The sequence below is a fragment of the Phodopus roborovskii genome, unplaced genomic scaffold, assembly GCF_943737965.1.
Source record: "Phodopus roborovskii unplaced genomic scaffold, PHOROB, whole genome shotgun sequence".
Classification (NCBI taxonomy): domain Eukaryota; kingdom Metazoa; phylum Chordata; class Mammalia; order Rodentia; family Cricetidae; genus Phodopus; species Phodopus roborovskii.
The window spans coordinates 1,807,600-1,825,673 of NW_026126575.1; the positions used below are offsets into that span (position 1 = coordinate 1,807,600).

Sequence of the window (18,074 nt, forward strand, 5' to 3'; positions counted from 1 at the left end):
GACTCTTCTGCCACCCATCTGCTGAACAGGCATCTACTGGGTGAAGCCCAATGATTACAGGGGATAGCAGAAGCCAGAGCATCCTGTGGTGCCAATGATGGCAGCACCGACCTAATTGAGGCATTGAGGTTCATGCATGGGACCTGCATAGTTTCTGTCAACTCGATACAAACCTATACTGGAGAAGAGGGAACCTCAACTGAGGAATCATCTCCATCAGATTGGTCCGTGGGCATGTTTGTGGGACATTTTCTTAATTGCTGATTGATGTGGGAGGGCCTATCCCACAGAAGATAGTGTCACCCTCGGGCAGTAGAGCCTACATTGTATGTACAAGAAACAGAAAACAAAAAACAAAATGTTAACACACAAGCTAGGGGAAACAAGCCAGTAAGCAGTGTTTCTCTTAGGTTTCTGCTTCAAGCCCCTACTATGGCTTCCTCTGATAATGGGCAGTAACTTGCAAGCCAAATAAATCCTCTCTCCCCCAAGTTGCTTTTGGTCAGTGTTTTATCACAGCAACAGAAAAGTAAATTAGAACAGTCATGCAATTCTCACATTCTTACCTGAGGATGGTGACATATTCTCCTCACTTTATAGCAAACAGAGGAAGTACCTGCCCATGTAGGAAGTATAAGCCAGGCAACATGGTTCTGCAAGCTCTGACCCCTCTTACACACTGCCCTTCAGTAGTAAGGGTGGTACAAAGTGTGAACTCAGACTGTAGAGAGGCAGGGGATGGCTAGACCTGCACATGTCTCCCAGTCCACCTAGACAGGGCTCTCACGGGAAGGCACTATCTGCTTTGGAAGTTTGGTTTTATCTGTGGTCTCAGATAAGTCCATAGATAATTTGGAGGACTAGCAACAAGACTGGGACCCAATGGGACTCTCAAGCCCATGGGGCTGGGCATAAACCAGCCCTTGTAGGTAGTTCTGTGAATGGGCTGCTCCAGGCGTGTCCCTCCCAAAAATATCCAGGTTGTAGCTGCCCCATCTCCTGTACTGGGATCTTGGCCCAGGTGTGACTCTCCCTGCACAGAACCATGTGCACTCAACCCCTAAGAGAACAGGGTAGACAGACCCACAGTTGTAGGGCCAAGCCCCCATAGCCCAAGAAGAGAATGACTGTAGGTAGCCCCAAGACTTCTAGCTGGCTCTTTAAGTTGAAGCCAGCTCCAACAGCTTTACAACTGAACTTCCTACCTATTGGGAGCTCCTGCAGAGTAAAGAACATGCATCCTGCCAGAGCATACATGGAGGTCCCTGCTGATTGCCCTTGAGATGACTTCAGTGCCCATATCTATTTTATCTTGACCAAAAGATAGGCCAAGGGCTAGTGGGGTGTTTCAGGGCAATACCACTGTCCTCGATTGCTGCTAATGGCCCACTAGGAATCTGTGTGGCTTCAGAACACAGCCTGGTGCCCAGGAAGCAATTTAAATAACTCTATCCTCTCTGGGCTTTCTCCTAGCATCAGGCCAAATCACAGCTCCACTTCTGAATCCACTGCCTCTAGGAGTCACCAAACATAAGCTGAGATGAGAACATGAGGTTCCAACTAGATCAGCCCCATAAAGTTCCTATATCAGCCATAGCATCTGAGCATTCAAGCCTCCCTAGGAGTACTGTGGACCTCAGCACTGTACCTGAGGGACACAAAACTGTGGCCAGAAGAAGGGAAGACCTACCCAACACATCACCGGAGGGATGTGGCCTCCATGGAGATACATGTTGGTACCACTGTGTCAAACTGCAGCTGGCACTCAGGCTGATATGGTGTGATAGTGTTTTGGGATAGAGGGGTGAGAAAGTCTTCAGGATTTCCACAGGAACAAAACTTATGTAAAACACTGAATGCAACTTTTGGTGACAGTAGAGACCCTTCCTTCCTGCCACTTGCCTCCTGAGATTAATCTCTGCCCTCACCTGTCATTGTCCATCCTCAGTCAAGCCCTGCTAAGCCCTGCTAACTTCACCACAAATGTGATTCATAGCCCTAAGACAGAAGAAGGGAAGGTCATAAGAGCCAGCATGTCCTGGATTATATGGTTTATAAAGCTCAGATCAATACCTGAGCTGCAAATTCTCTAAGGACCATGCAAAAAGGATTATGGAGTGGAAGAGACAAGATTCAGAGTTATATGTGAAGTTCATGGCAGAGACAGAGATAATAACAATGATCGAGACAGCCAGCCCTACACAAAGCCCTTTGGCAGGCATACTGTGTAGATCGTGTCAAGTTATGGTGGACTAACCAAGAAGACAACGGCTCTGTAATGTGATGTCACTGTCCCATGATAAGGAAAAAGCCTCAAATACAGTCCATATGTGTCTAAAGCCTGATCTGTAAAGTAGGTCGCCACATCCCATTTTCCTGCCCAGCAGCTCCTCTATTTCTATCGACATAACTCAGCTCTCTTGGAGGACTCTCCGAAAGCCCTGCAGCTCTAGGGTGCTCATGTACTGCAGCCACCCAGTCAGAACACCTAACTCACCTCTGATGGGAGATGTCATTCTGTAAATATGTTTCTCTTATTAGTTAATGAATAAAGCACTGTTGGCCAATAGGAAAGCAAGATAGGTGGGATGAGGAGACAAGGAGGAGAGGGAGGTAGTAGGGAGGAGTTCCAAGATGGAGGACAAAGAGAGCAGAACACCAGCCCCTCTCTCCAGTAAGATAAGAATATTTAGATTAATAGAAATGGGTTAATATTTAAGACAAAGTCAGCACTGGCCATTATATCAAATACAATGTCTCAGTGTGTTATTTGGGGCTGGCACGACTGTGGGACCAGACGTGCAGGGAAAAACTACTCTTAACATAATGGTGCCTTCAACGTGGCTAATAAGAACTTCTACTTAAAACTTTAAAAAAGCTTAAGAAATGGTTTTATAAACAAAAGAACGAAGTCAAGCAAGACTTCTTGGTAACAGCATTTTTCTCGGTTGGACTAGAGACAAGCAAAGATTTGTGCGGCTCCTTTAAGGGAGGTTTCCTGACTCAGCATAAGTGGCACAAAAAAAAAAAAAAAAAAAAAAAACCCGCTATGCTTTTAAAGAGCTCTGCTAACAACTTAGGTGTGTACGAGAGCTGGCAATGGCAGTGACCATATCTACAAGCCGGCAGCATGCTGCTGGATGGCAGTGTAGACCAAGGCGGTGAACAGAGCTCTCAGTTCTGGCGGTAAAAGTACCTGCCGCCATCTTGGATAGACCGCGGCCGAAACAATTGTGGCTTTCATTTTAGCAATGTGGTTGTTTGCCAGATAAAAGACTGGTGGCCAAAAAAAGATAAAGTTTTACAATAAAGACAGATTCAGATTAAGAAAAGCCTCTAAAGGTTTACAGTGTGTTTTAAAATATATGTAGGCTTGGGAGAGAAAAAGAATAAAATGGTTTTAAAAAGACAGAGAGTAGCTGAATATGGTGGCACATGCCTCAGGAGACAAAGGCAAGCAGATCTCTGATCTCAAAATAAACCTGGTATACAGAGTTAATTCCAAGACAGATAAAAGTTACACAGAAATCCTGTCTCAAAAAATGAAAAAAAAAAAAAAAATACAGCCAAGATTTCTGTGTCTTCTTAGGATCCCCATGACATCAAAGAAACGCATTATGAAGTTTACTTCTTATATGGCAAGACTAGCCATTTGAACAAAATACTGCTCTTGTCTGGACTATTTGACTTTATGCTATATAAATTAGACATGCAGGACCCACAGAAAAATGACTGCTGATCCTAGATGGACATTGCTACAGGATTCATGCTTCATGGAAGAGTCTGCCAGACATTCTGCAGGACACAGAGAAAAGTAACTGACAAACTGGCAATACAGGTGGACAGTTTAAACTTTCCTGCTTTGCTGAAGAGTCTGCCAGACACACTATGGCCTATGGGCTGAAGATGGAAGATTACAGAAGAACTTCAGGTGACTGACCAGGCAGTAAGTTGTCTCTGTCAATTCTAGAGTGGTCTTTGAAGGAATTGAAGACAGAGAGTTATGGTTATAGTTTTCCTTAGTTAAGATTAAAGATAAATTACATATAAGACTTTAGACTCACAAAGATAAGACAGATAATAGAATATTTTCTTTAAATCTTGCTAAACGTTAAGGGACTAAACATTGCTAACTATGGTTCTTATTTGATAACTGTTTTGTGATATATTTTACTATTTTAAGGTTAAAACCCTTCTTTTATTTTAGACAAGAAAGAGGAGATGATGGGAGATGTTGTTCTGTAAATATGTTTCTCTTATTGGTTAATGAATAAAGCACTATTGGCCAATAGGAAAGCAAGATAGGCAGGATGAGGAGACTAGGAGGAGAGAGGAAGTAGGAGGGAGGAGTTCCAAGATGGAGGGCACAGAGAACAGAATGCCAGCCCCTCTCTCCTATAAGATAAGACCAAGTGAGAATATTTAGATTAATAGAAATGGGTTAATATTTAAGACAAAGTCAGCAGATAAAAACCTAGTAACTGGCCAACAGCATTATATCAAATACAATGTCTCAGTGTGTTGTTTGGGGGCTGGCACGACTGTGGGACCAGACTGGCAGGGACAAACTACTCTTAACACACCTCGGCCACAGTGACAAGCTTGGGCTTACACTGCTGACAGTCGAAGAGAAGCCTCTGCTCCTGCCACTCAGGGTGCTTCTGGCTGGATTGAGATAGGGCTCTCACAAAGCCCATCCTGAGGTTCCCAGAGGCCTGTAGGGCTCAGTCTCCACTTCTATGGCCCTCTTCTTGCTTCTCTCATCTTTCTTGTGCCTCTGTAGAGCTGGCAGCTGAAGACTCTGTAGAGCTGGCAGCTGAAGACTTATGATCTTCCATGTCTAATGTCTGAAGGAGGAGAAAGGCTGGCTTTCTGGGCTTAGCTTCCCAAGCTCCAGGAATCCACTTCAACTTTCTCTCACTGACAGGTGAAGGGAACTCTAACCCATCAGATTGGCTCTCTGGGAAAGAGCAGCATTAGGGATTAACCATAGGAGTATGACATCTCAGGTTTGAAGGGGGCAAAGTAGAAAGGTGGAGAATAGGCTTTATAGCACAGAGCTGAGTTAGATCTGCAGAGGGACTTCCCTGATCTACTGACAGGACTGACTCTGTTCCTACTTCACTTAAGGCTACTACACTGGGAGCAGCAGGCAATCCTGAGAGGCTCTAGGTATGACATTGAGGCTGAAGTGGCAGTCTCAGGGAATCTTAAAATCTTCCGTGCCATGAGAGTCTGCAGGCTTTACACTGGAGATCATGGGTCTAGACAGCTGAGCAGGTCAGAGAACTGGACACAGGCAGTTGTTTGTTCAAGGTCTGTCTGTCAATGCTAGGTGGGGTAAAAAGTGGAGCAGGAGGCAGGGTGAGGTAAAGAAGTGGTGGCAGTGGCCTCAGTGGGTGTGAGGAACCTATCCATGGGCACAGACAGGGCAGAATGGTCAACAAGCAAGGACTGATCTGCTCAATGGGCAGCCACACAGCCCTCCCCCCAGCCACAACTGTCTCAATTTCTACCACCGTCTCTCTCCTGCTCTGCTGCTCCACCGGGGCGAGCAAGGGCCTCCACGCCCGTGCATCTGGCACCCCCAGGCACATACAGACCTGGAGAACAGACTCCACAAGTCTCCACTGACAAAGCTAACCCATGAAAGCATCAAATTCACAGGAAGCCTGCTTTTCAGCACAGGCCTTCTAAAGCTAGATGGAAATCAGAGAAAGAGAGACAGAGAGAGAAAGGAAGGAAAGAAGGGAGGGAGGGAGGGAGATAGAGAGATAGAGAGAGATACATAGAGAGAGACAGAGAAACAGAGACAGAGAGAACAAGCTGCTTCCTAGATCAGGGCCTGGCCCAGTAAGGCAGCTGTTTAGCCCTAGACACATGATAGTTGCTCCTCCCAAACAAGACCACATGGTGACCCCAGGGCCCACCTTTACCTTTGCTTACTGATTAAGCATCAGGACATTGCGTCAAAGAGGAGACAACCCCAGGAGACGCTAAACATGGACCAACTCAATTATTTGCTCTAGGTTCTTTTTCACCTATTTCACATATTTCACAGGGTCCAACCCTGGGTCTAGTCTTGAGGACAGATGGACAGTTAGGAGGTCAGCATCAGTGGACACAAAAACTCAGAGACAAATGTTGCCACAGCACGCTGAGTGCTTTCAGGCTCAGGTCAGAGAGCAGCTCTTGAAAGGGGAAGAGACCTGAAGAGTTCTGAGAGTACAAAGGACCTCAGGGACTTTTAGCAGAATACATTAAGGCTAAGCTAAGAAAGGTAGACAGAACCAGGCTTGGTGACACAAAACTTTAATACAAGTGCTTAGAAGGCAGAGATAGGCAGAGCACACAGTTTACATAGTGAGTTTCAGGCCATATGGCTACATAGTGAGATCCTGTCTCATTTTTTCTTCTTTTCTTTTTTTTTTAGATTTAAATAAAGAAATAATAGTAGAAGGAAGTAGAGGTCTCTGGAAGTGAGGACAATTATTCTTCCCAGATGTTATAATCTCAGCCATCGTGTGATCAATTTCTAAGAGCAAAGGCAAAGGCAAAAGCAACAATGCCCTGTAGTGTTGATAGTTTTCCTAGTCTTCTCTGGGGGATAAATACACCTGATCATGACAACTTGAATGAATATGCTATCAGAGTCTGACTCTCTGCATGTTTCATAAACTAAGTATCTAAAAATGCTCCTAATGCAGCTCACCATTATCCCAGCTTTGGCTGAGCTATGTGCAAAGTCCATCTCATTTCAGTGAGTCTTTGAGTAGTCCTTATCTCTGAATCCACAAGAGTTCCACATGTGATACCAAGAGGCAGCAAAGAGCCAAAAATGTCAACTCAGACACGACCACTCCTAGTGCAGAAGCCTTGCCAAACACTACCCAATCCTCCCAAATCCCTTGCCACACAGCCTTGGCCAGAAGAAAGCACACAGCTTGTCAGCACTAAATCAGTGTAGCACAGAGAGGCTGATTAATTTGCCTGGGTCCAAAGAGCTGGAAAATGCCAGGTGTGTTCTGAAGGTCCAGCATGTTCTTTCCTATGTCTGAGACTTTGACAATTTCTGGTATTACAACCCAGTAGCCAATAACCAAAAGGAATATGACTCACTTACAATCCCCAAATAAAATCTCACCTGTAGACCCAAGATACAACTGAAAAAAGCTGTGATTCTCAGGATGTTTGCTGTTTAAACTTTCTGGGATCTGAATGAGATTCCCCCTCCCCCCCTTCATTTACTACTAGTTCCCCAACATTTCGTCACTCAGCTAATCAGCCCCAGCTGGGAATGGACATGGCAGCAGAAACAGGCCAAGGTATGGCCAGGGGAATGCAGTGTTTATTTGGAATGGTTTTGTCCTGCCTCCAAGGGAGTTCACGCGGTCAGATGTGTCTGCATCTATTAGTGAAATTTGACAAGGATGGCACTGTGCTTCAGAAGAAGGCTACGGTTTATGATGCCTTCCTGCTTGACAGGCTTGACAGGCACTGGGCACCAATCACAGACAGTGGAGGGATAATAGACCAAGACTCAGGCTCTGAGGTAAGCTTATGTGCACTTGCAGCCATGAGGGCCCCTACAGAGAATAGCAGCATGGCTACAAAGCTTCTGGGCACACAGCAGGCCTTACCTGGGGATAGGATACCATTTCAGGCCCACTTCTCTGGCTCTATGCTCAGAATTGTCATAGTTTTTACTTATTCTCCCCCCCCTCATATGTATGTATGTATGTATATATGTTATACATACATACATGCATGCTTTGGTACCCAAGAAATATCACTTTCTGTATGCAGCATCCAAGCCCAAGAGCTTTTTTTTTTTTTTTTTTTTTTTGTCTGGTCTCTGCCCCTTCCCCTTCCTGTCCAGGATATTGCTAGTACAACAGTCTCTGACATGTAGGGGTATGTTTGCAACACAGGAATCTGTGCCATTAAACAAGAAAGGTCCCACACACCCTTCTTCAACAAGTCCACTTACATTCCAGTTCCTTCTGAGATGCTTGACTGGGTCCACCAGGCACACCATAATGTTTTCAATGAAAGGGTACCCCCACTGTAGCTGTGCTTTCTCAACAGTCATCTCCTAATCTTACTATCCTTAACAGTCTAGACAGTCCGAGAAGCTGTGGAATACCCACGCCCTAACTGTTCTTCCTTGATTTGTTCCTTTCTCCACATACCTCACTTCAAGCAGATAAGAGAAGGCTGCATCCTCAACACCATGTTTGAAAATCTTAGCTGACTATCCAAATATATCACTTACAAGTTCTGCTTTTCAGGAAAAGCAGTAAGATTCTATTGATAAGTCATATGGGAATGCTAAACATCTGTCACATGTCTGAAGCTACAGGTCAAGATTCAGATGGGCAAATTCCACCTTAAAGGGTAAAAAAAGGTGGCTAGGGATTTCAGAACATGTCCCCAACCCAAATGTCTGTCTGACTACCCAGAATTAAATGTTGGTTTTAATCTTCCCTCCAAGCCCTTGGTCTTGGCCCTGCAGCTGCTGACCCTATCAAAAGCCTTCTCTACTCCCTTAAATGTCCAATGGAGCCCTCTTCCACACTTCTTTTTTAATCTTCTCTCTCAAGCTACCAATGTGTCTTTGCCCAGGATGGAAGGAACTAATCAAGCGGGCCCTATAGGTCTACCTTGCTGAACTCAGGAACTGGTCAGAATTTAGCATCAACTTACTTTCTGTTCCAAATAAGAGTTAGCACATAATTACACCTTTAGTCTTGTTCTTGTTAAACGGACTTTGATGTGGAATGCCCTGTATGCTATGAATGTGTTTCATTACCATTGGTTAATAAAGAAGATGATCTGGCCAATATCCAGACAGAATAAAGGTAGGCAGCAAATCCAAATAGAGACACAGAGAGGGAAGATACAGAAATACAGTCAGGGAAGAGGAAGATGCCAGAGCATTACCAGTAAGCCATGGCCATGTGGTGATGGGATATGTCATTCTGTATATGTTTCTCATACTGGTTAATAATAAAGCACTGCTGGCCAATAGGAAAGGAAGATAGGAGGGACTAGGAGACAAGGAGGAAATAGGAGGTAGGAAGGAGGAGCCAAGATGGAGAGCCTGAAGAGAGCAGTATGCCGCCAGCTCCCCGGTAAGAGAAATACATAGATCAGCAGAAATGGGTTAATAATTAAGGCAGAGCTAGCCGATAAGAAACAAGTAACCGGGCCAACAGCATTGTATCAAATACAGAGTCTCTGTGTATTATTTGGGGCTGGCGGCATGGCGGCGGGTCAAGACCGGGCGGAGGCAGGCGGAAAAACCTATACACGTTACAATGTGGTGATACACAGATTAGTAGAAATGGATTAATTTAATTGTGAGAGCTAGTTAGTAATATGCCCTAGCCATTGGCCAAACAATTATAATTAATATAAGCCTCAGAGTGATCATTTTATAAGTGGCTTTGGGTCTGTATGGGACACATAAAAGTTTCCAACTACAATACTCTAGTTTATTTTCATAATTTTATGCTTTATTCTACACAATCTATACTTTTAATCTGTGGCTTAAAATGGCTTTGACTTACATGATCATCAGAAAAATATCTACACTGGGGGAAGAGAAGGGGATTTTTTTTCCCACAATTATTCTTAGGAAAGAACAGGGTCTTGCTACCCCATTCTGACTGCATCATCCATGGAGTCCCGGATTTGTAAAAACTCAGGCTCTCTCTCTCCAGTTGGATCTCCTTGCATAGGGAATTCTTCCCTCTGCCACCAAACCCATCCCTGTCCCTAGAAAATGCCTCTTCCCTGGGCCCAACCACACTGTTATAAACCAGAGATGACACAAGGTGCAAGAATAAGATGGCCCTTTCTTGCTCAGAACAAGCACTGAATTTTGGCCTGCTTGCTCAGTAACATGCTTACTTCATGTGTCAGCATGGCTGAACCATGGTGCTCATACATGCTTAAACATTGGCAGATCACCCTGCAAGGTCTTATGGTAGGCAAGCACTCCACCAATAAGCTCTAGTCAGATTCTCTCCCCTACTTTTTCTTTTGGAGAGAGGACCATATGGAGAGAGTTCCCCAGCCTTGGCTTCTTTAGTAGCTGGCTCAGTTCAACACCTTCTAAATAATGTCACTATCAGGGCCAACCAGGCCATGGTACCTGGAGAAGAAGACAGACCCTATCCCTCCACTCTCCCTAAGGGTATTCAAAGGACAAGCAGGGCACCTGCTGTGGACACTGGGAATGCACAGTGATCGGTATTTCTGACATAGTGAATGACTGCCCGAAACTATGAAGGACTTAAGATTCTCACAGTTAAGAAAAAGGTGCCTAGAGCTCTAAAGCCAGGTTTAGTGGCTTGCATGCACACACACACACACACACACACACACACACACACACACACACACACACACACACACACACCACATATAATCTCACCACTGGGGAGCTTGAGGCAGGAGAATCAAAATTCAAGGCTAGCCTAGGGTAAAAAGGATAGAGACAGTTCAACCATACTTCTTGTCAACATGCAGAAAAGTTAAGACTCTCACCCCAATCTCACCCCAATGCTCTAGTTTCTTGGCCACATGCTCTTAAAACTCACTTCAACCCTGAAGACTCAGTATCTTTATCTTGGGAACCTTTTATGTGGGCTACCACCACAAAGTCACTGTTATGGGACTAGGGAAAGCAGTAGTTCTAGAATACAGGAAGGAAGACTACAAAGCCAGAAGGGTTGAACAGTGGATGGTGCCTCAGAGCAGCAAGCTACCTCAGCTCTCAGGTAGAAAAGAAGACTTGGGAAAGGACCAGTAGACTTTGCTGCTCTGGAGGCCAAGGGCTTGTCTTCCCCCCTGCTGCTGTGGGGGACAATGTAGAGTCAAGGCAGGACTGACCTTGAGGGCAGGGATCTCCACACTGTCACCGAGGCTGACAGTGCCTGAGAGGATGGTTCCAGTCATCACGGTGCCTTGACCCTTGATGGAGAAGCAGTGGTCCACAGACATAAGGAACGGTCCTGAGGGATCTCTTGCTGGGATGGAAATCTGGGACTTCAAGAGCTGGAAAAAAAATGCTGCTATAACTACAAGTGTGACAGCTATGTCACTGGATTCCTTCAGGGCCACCTGGCAAACTGGCTTAGATCAGAGGACCAATACTGCAACTTAACACAGCGAGGGGGAACAGGGACTTGGTGAGGCCTCCACACTGCTGTGGAAGTAGCTACTATAGGACATCTGATCTGTAGTTCTCAGGTAGAGTCCCTGCCTGAACTGCAGACTCCAAGATCCTTCATATAGTTTTCAGGTGCCACATAGGCCTTGTCTGCCATGTTGCACCCTAATCCCAGGCCCCCATAGGAGACAGGCCTCTACAGTGGCCTCTCCTGTATGGCTGAGTCCCCTCACTATCACTATAGACCACTCCCTGGTGTTAACAAATGGCTGCCTATTCCCACCCCACAAAGTCATGGAGGACTTACAGAGATCTCCAGAAGCTGGTACCATGCTTGAGGGGAAGGCATGTGAGGGAAAACTCGAGGAGAGAGGGTAGAAGGGGCAGCAGCCTATGCCTGAGGTCCAAGGCCAAGGTTTGCACTTGTGCTATGGAGTCTTTCTGCCTCTGTGAGGCCCTAACAAATGCAGATCTAAGTTAACTCAGCCCTAAGGCTCCTGTGGTCTGGGCCTTCCACCTTCCCTTAAGGCTGACTTCCATATGCAACAGTACCACCTGAACACTGCTCCTCGGGTCGTTTATGTGCTCGAGATGCCATCAGAGTTAATCACTGTATTTTTTTTTTTTTTTAAAGAGACCAGAACACTGCTCTTTGCCTTTTCCACTTTCTGATTTCATGAAGTAGTGGTAATTATGTCCAAGTATTCAGGTCAGAAGTAAATGTTCTCAAAGCATTGTCTCATGATAACAATTTCTTTGAAAAAATAATGGAGAGACTCAGAACAGACTTGGTCTGAGATTTCTACAAAGGCTCCCTCCTTAAAGAAACATACAAATATCTGTCATATCATATTTTTCTGGATTTTGTTTGAATTGTCACAGGGTCCCACATTTGTACTCTCTGGAAGTGGTGGAATAAAAAGAGCCTCTCCCAGAAAACATTGGTGTGGCCTATGGCAGCCACATGCAAACTCACCTCTGGAGATCTGGATGTAGGCAACCCCAACAAACTCTCGCCATTGGTCTGAGTTTGGGTTCCCACAAAGTTCCAGACCAGCTTGATCTACTTAATGTGATCCTGGCCCAACAGAAAGAGGTAACAATAGCAGAATTGCCTGTATCAACTGGTTTCATACAATGGGGGTGGGGTGTGATAGGTGCGGAGACTCAGACCTGAAGACGAGGCCTCTCAAGAGGAAGTGCTTTCTCTAGGAGAAACTGACATTCCATACTTGCTATCATGGGTGCTTGATGAGGAGGAAGAGGATACATGGCAGATGAGGCCAGTGTGACACCTGGGGATAGATGAAAAATCTTGGGAGCTTGCATCCCAGGCAAGGACACCACATGAGATCAGGGCCATGTATCAGCTGTCTCAGGAGGGAATGTGCCCATGAACTTGCCAAGTGACTGGGGCAGGTCATTTCACTTCTCTGAACTCACTCTTCCTCAGCCTTCCAGCTGTTGAAAATGCTGCAGACTTAAGTGTGGGGTCTAATATGCCAAATCATGTCAGAGTTGTGGTAAACATATCACCCCTAAATAACTCAGTTAGCCAGCCTCACAGCATCTCTGTGACAGTGCCATTACCGTCCCAGTACTGCAACTCTGTTCACTGCATGAAATGAATTGTCTGCTACAGCAATCCTATTGTTTGAGATAGACCTCACTAAGCATGCTGGCCTTAAACTTCCTATCTTCTAGTCTTAGCCTCTAAGGATGTGTGCGACCATGTCTACAAATCTCCTGAGTCCAGTCAGAGAGCAGTAGTAGGGCAACACTAGCACACAGTCTAGCACAGAACTCCTGCATCCATGTCAGAGTCTGAGCTTCTCACTGCCTTCTTCTTTCACTTCACTATCTCGACCACCATGTACACATTCCCGTCTGCTGACTGACCTGGATGTTACTGCCAGACAAGGGGAAGGACAAGAACAAACCAGTATTCACCAGGACCACCGGGGTGATGCCTTGATGGGAGCCCCATTCTCCGGCAAGCTGGTGAGCACCACTACTGTGCTCTGTGCCCTGTGCTCTCTGCTCAATGAGAAGGAAAGGGCACTGGCCCCCCTGGATGACGGGGTTCCCTGTCTCTGTCCACTGCCACTGAATCTGCAAGAATAGCCTGGGCCTTAAGCCCATAGTTCTGCAGGATGAAATGTCTACTCATCCGGTGGAGGCCATCAGGATGGAGACTGTGTTGCTCCAGCTGCAAGCAGACTGGAGAGACCAATACAGTCTGAAGGACAGGAATGGACCTTGGTATCAGATATGCTATACAGGACTAAGTCTCCAATGAGGGGTGAGGGGAGAGGCTTGAGGGACTGGTAACCTTGGTAGGCACTACTTTGTCTATGAGAGAAGGGGTAGAAAGAGTAGAGTAGAAGACACAGTGTGTGGGAAGAGTTCTGTACAGCCCAATTCCCAGGGGTTCTATGGCCTCTGTTTTGGAGTTTCTGAGGTGAGGAATCTGATATCAGAGTAAATGGGAGACCCTTTTGCTATGATTGCCTCTCCCTCCCTCTCAGGCAGAGGGAGGCATGGAAGGCTACTTGAGCAGGGCTGGAGCACAGGATAGCATGGATTCAAGCTGACATTACCTCAATGAGTTCTGAAATGCCCTGGGGAGCTTCTGTTTCAGGGGCCTCTGGTCCGCCAGGCTTGGCTGCCACAGGAATAATTGGTGCACCCCGGAATCTGAAACAGAACAAGTATGGTGACAGTCATGGAGGTTGTTAACACAACCCAGCACAGACCTGTGGAGCTGCTGCAATAGCACTGAGCATGCCATGTGTCCTTTCTTCATCCTTCAGGTTAGTACTGGAAAGTGACATGGCTGCTCTGAATTGCTAGGTGATGAAGAAGCCCCCCCCCCCCCGAGAAAGGCTGTATCTTTGGCCACCAGGATCTAAGGGGTTCACCTAGGAATTCAACTCCTTCTAAGCCTCCGCAGGAGGCAGCAGGGACCTAGGTAAGACTTAGAATACAAGAAGCCCTTAAAAAGACTCACAAAATCTGGCTCTCTGAAACTCAGGACTAATGGTGACCCCAAAGTTCCTAAAGCTGCATCTAGCAAGCCTTGCCTCTCTGAGAAGAATCTCTTACTTAAGTCATCTTTGAAAAAACAAAAACACAAACAAACTAGGAAACTAGTTTATAATCCCCTCACTGTGCTACATAGCTTTTCCATGCCTTTGAGCCAAGGAATTCCCCTGGCTTAGTTACTGTTCTATTGCTGCAATAAGACACCATGAAAAAGGCAACTTATAGTAGAAAGAGTTTAATTTGGGGTTTACAGTTTCAGAGGGTTAGAGTCCATGGTAGCAGAGCAAAGGTGACAGCTCACATCTTGATCCACAAGTAGGAGGCAGAGAGAAAGAGAGACTGGGAAGGGTAAGAGTATTCTGAAACCTCAAAGCCTGCCCTCAGTGACACACTTCCTTCAGCAACACCACATTTCCTAATCCTTCCAAAATAGTTCCAACTACTGGGGACCAAGTATTCAAACAAATGAGCCTATGAGGGCCATTCTCATCCATCACCACATACCCCACTTCCATGTTTTCAATCTCTTACATCAGATATTTCTTATTTGTGGCTGCAATTTCATACCTTACTATCTTATTTATCATCATATCACAAAGCACAATGACAGCTTAGGCATGAACTGTAGGGAGCCGTCCCTGCATTCTCCATTACAAGATGGCGCCTGCATCCGGCAGGCACCGAATGGTAAACAAGCTAGTGCGCAGGCGCTGGGTAACTTTCCATCCCTTGGGCTCTGCCTCTCCCATGGCGTCATATGGGCTGATGGGCTGCAGCCAATCAGGAGGTGACGTCCGAGGCGAAGGTTGTAAACCTATATAAGGGTTGGGTTTTGGATGTTTGGCATCTCCGCTCTGTAAGCTTATGCTCTCCCTCTCAAGATGCATTAAAGCTTTACTGCAGAAGGATCCTGAGTGTGCCGCGTCGTTCTTGCTGGCGAGACGGTAGCGCGGGACAATGAACGCTTTTGTTTATACCCCAACTCACCATCATAGCTCTGTCATGTTATAGATGAGGAAATGAAGATTGGAGAGACACATTACCTTACTCCAAGACACTAGATATACCCTTCAGAGCCAGCTCCAAACACAGACCTTCTAAGCATGGAACTTGGCATTCTACCCCTTCTTCATACATGGCCTTCCTGATCTCCTATTCATCGCTGTTGACTGCACAATAGTATGAAATCTAGAATTTACATGCTTGCCTTGGAAGTTTCTCATTTATGAGCTTTCAGTGTTATTGCAAGTAATACTGCAACAGGTATACTGGCAAAAGACAGACTTGTCTTGGCTTTGGAGGAATCCATAGGCTATGAACCTCAGACAGAACACACCTTGAAAGGGCAACAGTAATGGTGAACAAGTACATGTAAAGGGCCTCTTTATGGAAGCAACAAAAGCATGAACAGAAATGATCCAATTTTTCCAGAACTCTGGAGTTAACCACCGGCTTGAATAAGAAAAGTTAAAAAATTACTGGGTTTCTGAGAACAAATTAAAAATAGATATTTTTAACCTGTTTTGTTCCACCTACCCTCCAACTCTGTAGTGGCCTTGAAAACCACAATCATGCTAAAAACTCAGTGTCTGCAAGGCTCTGCAGTTCAGCAGAATAGGTCTGAGTTCTATCAAAGCACTTGATCCAGAGAAATATCACAATTTTCCTATCTGGTAGTTTCCTAGAAGACCCCATCAGAAAGGCTATGTGTATCTGACCTGCTTTAGGGCTTTTAAATAGGAGTAGGAAAACCCCAAAGGCAAGGATCCAGAGATGGGCTATGCTTGACACTCGCAGAATTCATTGAAGGGATCCCTGCCCTTGCATCAATCTCAAGGGCTGCTATACTTCTGACTACCAGGTGCCTACTTCCCAGGGGCTGCCGTGGCAGCAAAGGTTCAGAAAAAAAAAAAAGCAGAACCCATGCAAGAATGGATCTCTAACAATGGAATGTATCTGGCAGCTGGTAGTGATGGACTGGATGGCTTGAGACAGAGACTAGGGCTTCATGGAAGTCTAAATGAAGGCCCTGGCATGCAGCTGAAAGCAAGCTCAAAGCATCAAGGAAAACATGAAAAGACAAAGGAGAGTTCCCCAATCTCTACTCCCATTCCCCTACAACAGGGAGGAAGGAGAGGAGAGAGAGAAGGTGATCTAATTGCAAATATGCATAAGGTTTGAGCTTTCTCTTTCCCCTCCTAGGTCTGACAGCTGTCACTTGACTGATCCCATTTTTCACCATCTTTGCATGTACACACACTCAGTTCAGTCAATGTATATCTGAGCCAATAAGTTCTGGGGAAAGAGACTAGCCAGAACATCAGAGGAGAAAAAGAATGAAGACTTCAGAGACCAGTTGCTGGCTCTGGCCAGTAGGTGGGTTCCCAGATGTTGTATTCTTTGGAAAAGGAAGACTGCCTTCAAGACTTGCCAGATACAGATGCTGCTGAGACACACTGAATCAGACTTCTGACTCAGACAGGGAGACTCATTCCTGACTCAGCCTGCAAGACTCCATGCTCCAGCTGCAGAAAGGTATTTGTTCCAGCCCTCAAGACCTGCTGCTCCAGAGACCTGTGGCTCCAGCCTTCCAGACATGCCAGAGACATGTCTCTTCTGCTGCTGCTATTGGTAATCTGATTTCTACAGATGTGGCCTGAAGGAACTTTTCTTGATTTGGCATCTGAAGCCCTCAGAGAGTTCTGGCATCATACCACCACTGACTTCTCTGGGCTGTACCCGAAAGCCTGCTAAGGGGCATGGAGATCCCCACAGCTCTTGGTTGACATGGTGCAGCTGCTGCTGAGGGTCCCAGAGTATCTACTTCTTATTTGAAGTTTTACTTTCCTGTTTAAAGCATTACTCCTGTATGGAAAATGAAGTTCTCTCTATCTTCCCTTTGTTGCCTGCCCACTCAGTTTTTACAATGAGGGTAGACAGGAACCCAGGATAGGACAATAACCAGCTCATTTTCTTCTTGCAAAAGCCCTTTCCCTAAGGACATCTGTTGAAAATAAAGAGAAGTGATCAATAACACAATGAGGTGGGAGGTAACAGTTCAGACAAACAATGAGCTAATTAAAAAGCTTAGCAGGAAAAGCTAAGAAATGAGATGCTCATTGCCAGCTTGGAAAAGCTCTGACAAATCCTGAGAATTGAGGTCACTCCAGGTACAGGGCTTGCATGCTTAAGAGAGACTCTAGAAGAACCTGGGCCCTCACCTCTAACTTTGAGGTTCTATGTAAACAGAAAGTAAAAGCTAAGGCACAATTCAAAACTGCCTGCTAGAATACACTGACAGTTTTGCCCACCATGTACATAGAAGCTCCTCCTCCACAAGGAACATCCTATATCCAGGCATCTAGGGAAACATCTGCCCTATCATCTCTAAGCTGAGTGGAGACCTCAGGCCCCCCCATGACAAAGAATACCGACTTTACACAATCTGTTCAGAAAAGTCACCAAACTGTAACAAAGTATAGTAAGGATGTGTGTAACTTTCAAAACTACCTCATTATATTATTCTAAATGCATAGGTTCCATCAAAAATTTATTATACAGGCACATAGTTCAGTTTTTTAGGGGGAAGGGTTTTTTTTTTGTTTGTTTTTGTTTTTTTGTTTTTTTTTTTGCTATGATATATAATGTATGAGCCAAACAACAGAGAAAAGATTTATTCTGGCTTGGAGTTTCAGAGTATCACAGTGGGGATGCCATGGTGGAGCAGAGTGTCACCCCATGACAGTCAGGAACACAGAGAGAGAAATGTTCATGATATCTGGCTTTTCTCCTTTTAATTCCATCTAGGCCCTCACCTACAGAATGGTGCTGCCAACATTCAGAGAGGTTT

General features: G+C 45.5%; 2 protein-coding genes across 6 annotated transcripts in view; one reads left to right on the forward strand and one right to left on the reverse strand.

Annotated features, from left to right (window-relative positions):
- The window catches only part of Mgll (monoglyceride lipase), an 883,522-nt gene that overhangs the window by 429,069 nt on the left and 436,379 nt on the right, over nucleotides 1–18,074 (forward strand). The gene's annotated exons all lie outside the window — the stretch shown is intronic.
- The window catches only part of Eefsec (eukaryotic elongation factor, selenocysteine-tRNA specific), a 196,518-nt gene that overhangs the window by 90,913 nt on the left and 87,531 nt on the right, over nucleotides 1–18,074 (reverse strand). For all 5 annotated transcript variants that reach the window (XM_051203367.1, XM_051203366.1, XM_051203370.1 and 2 more), the window contains exons 3-4: nucleotides 13,780–13,876; nucleotides 10,900–11,064 (exon numbers count right to left, since the gene is read on the reverse strand). In XM_051203367.1, coding sequence (XP_051059324.1) covers nucleotides 10,900–11,064; nucleotides 13,780–13,876 — 262 coding nt within the window. The remainder of the gene's footprint in view (nucleotides 1–10,899; nucleotides 11,065–13,779; nucleotides 13,877–18,074) is intronic.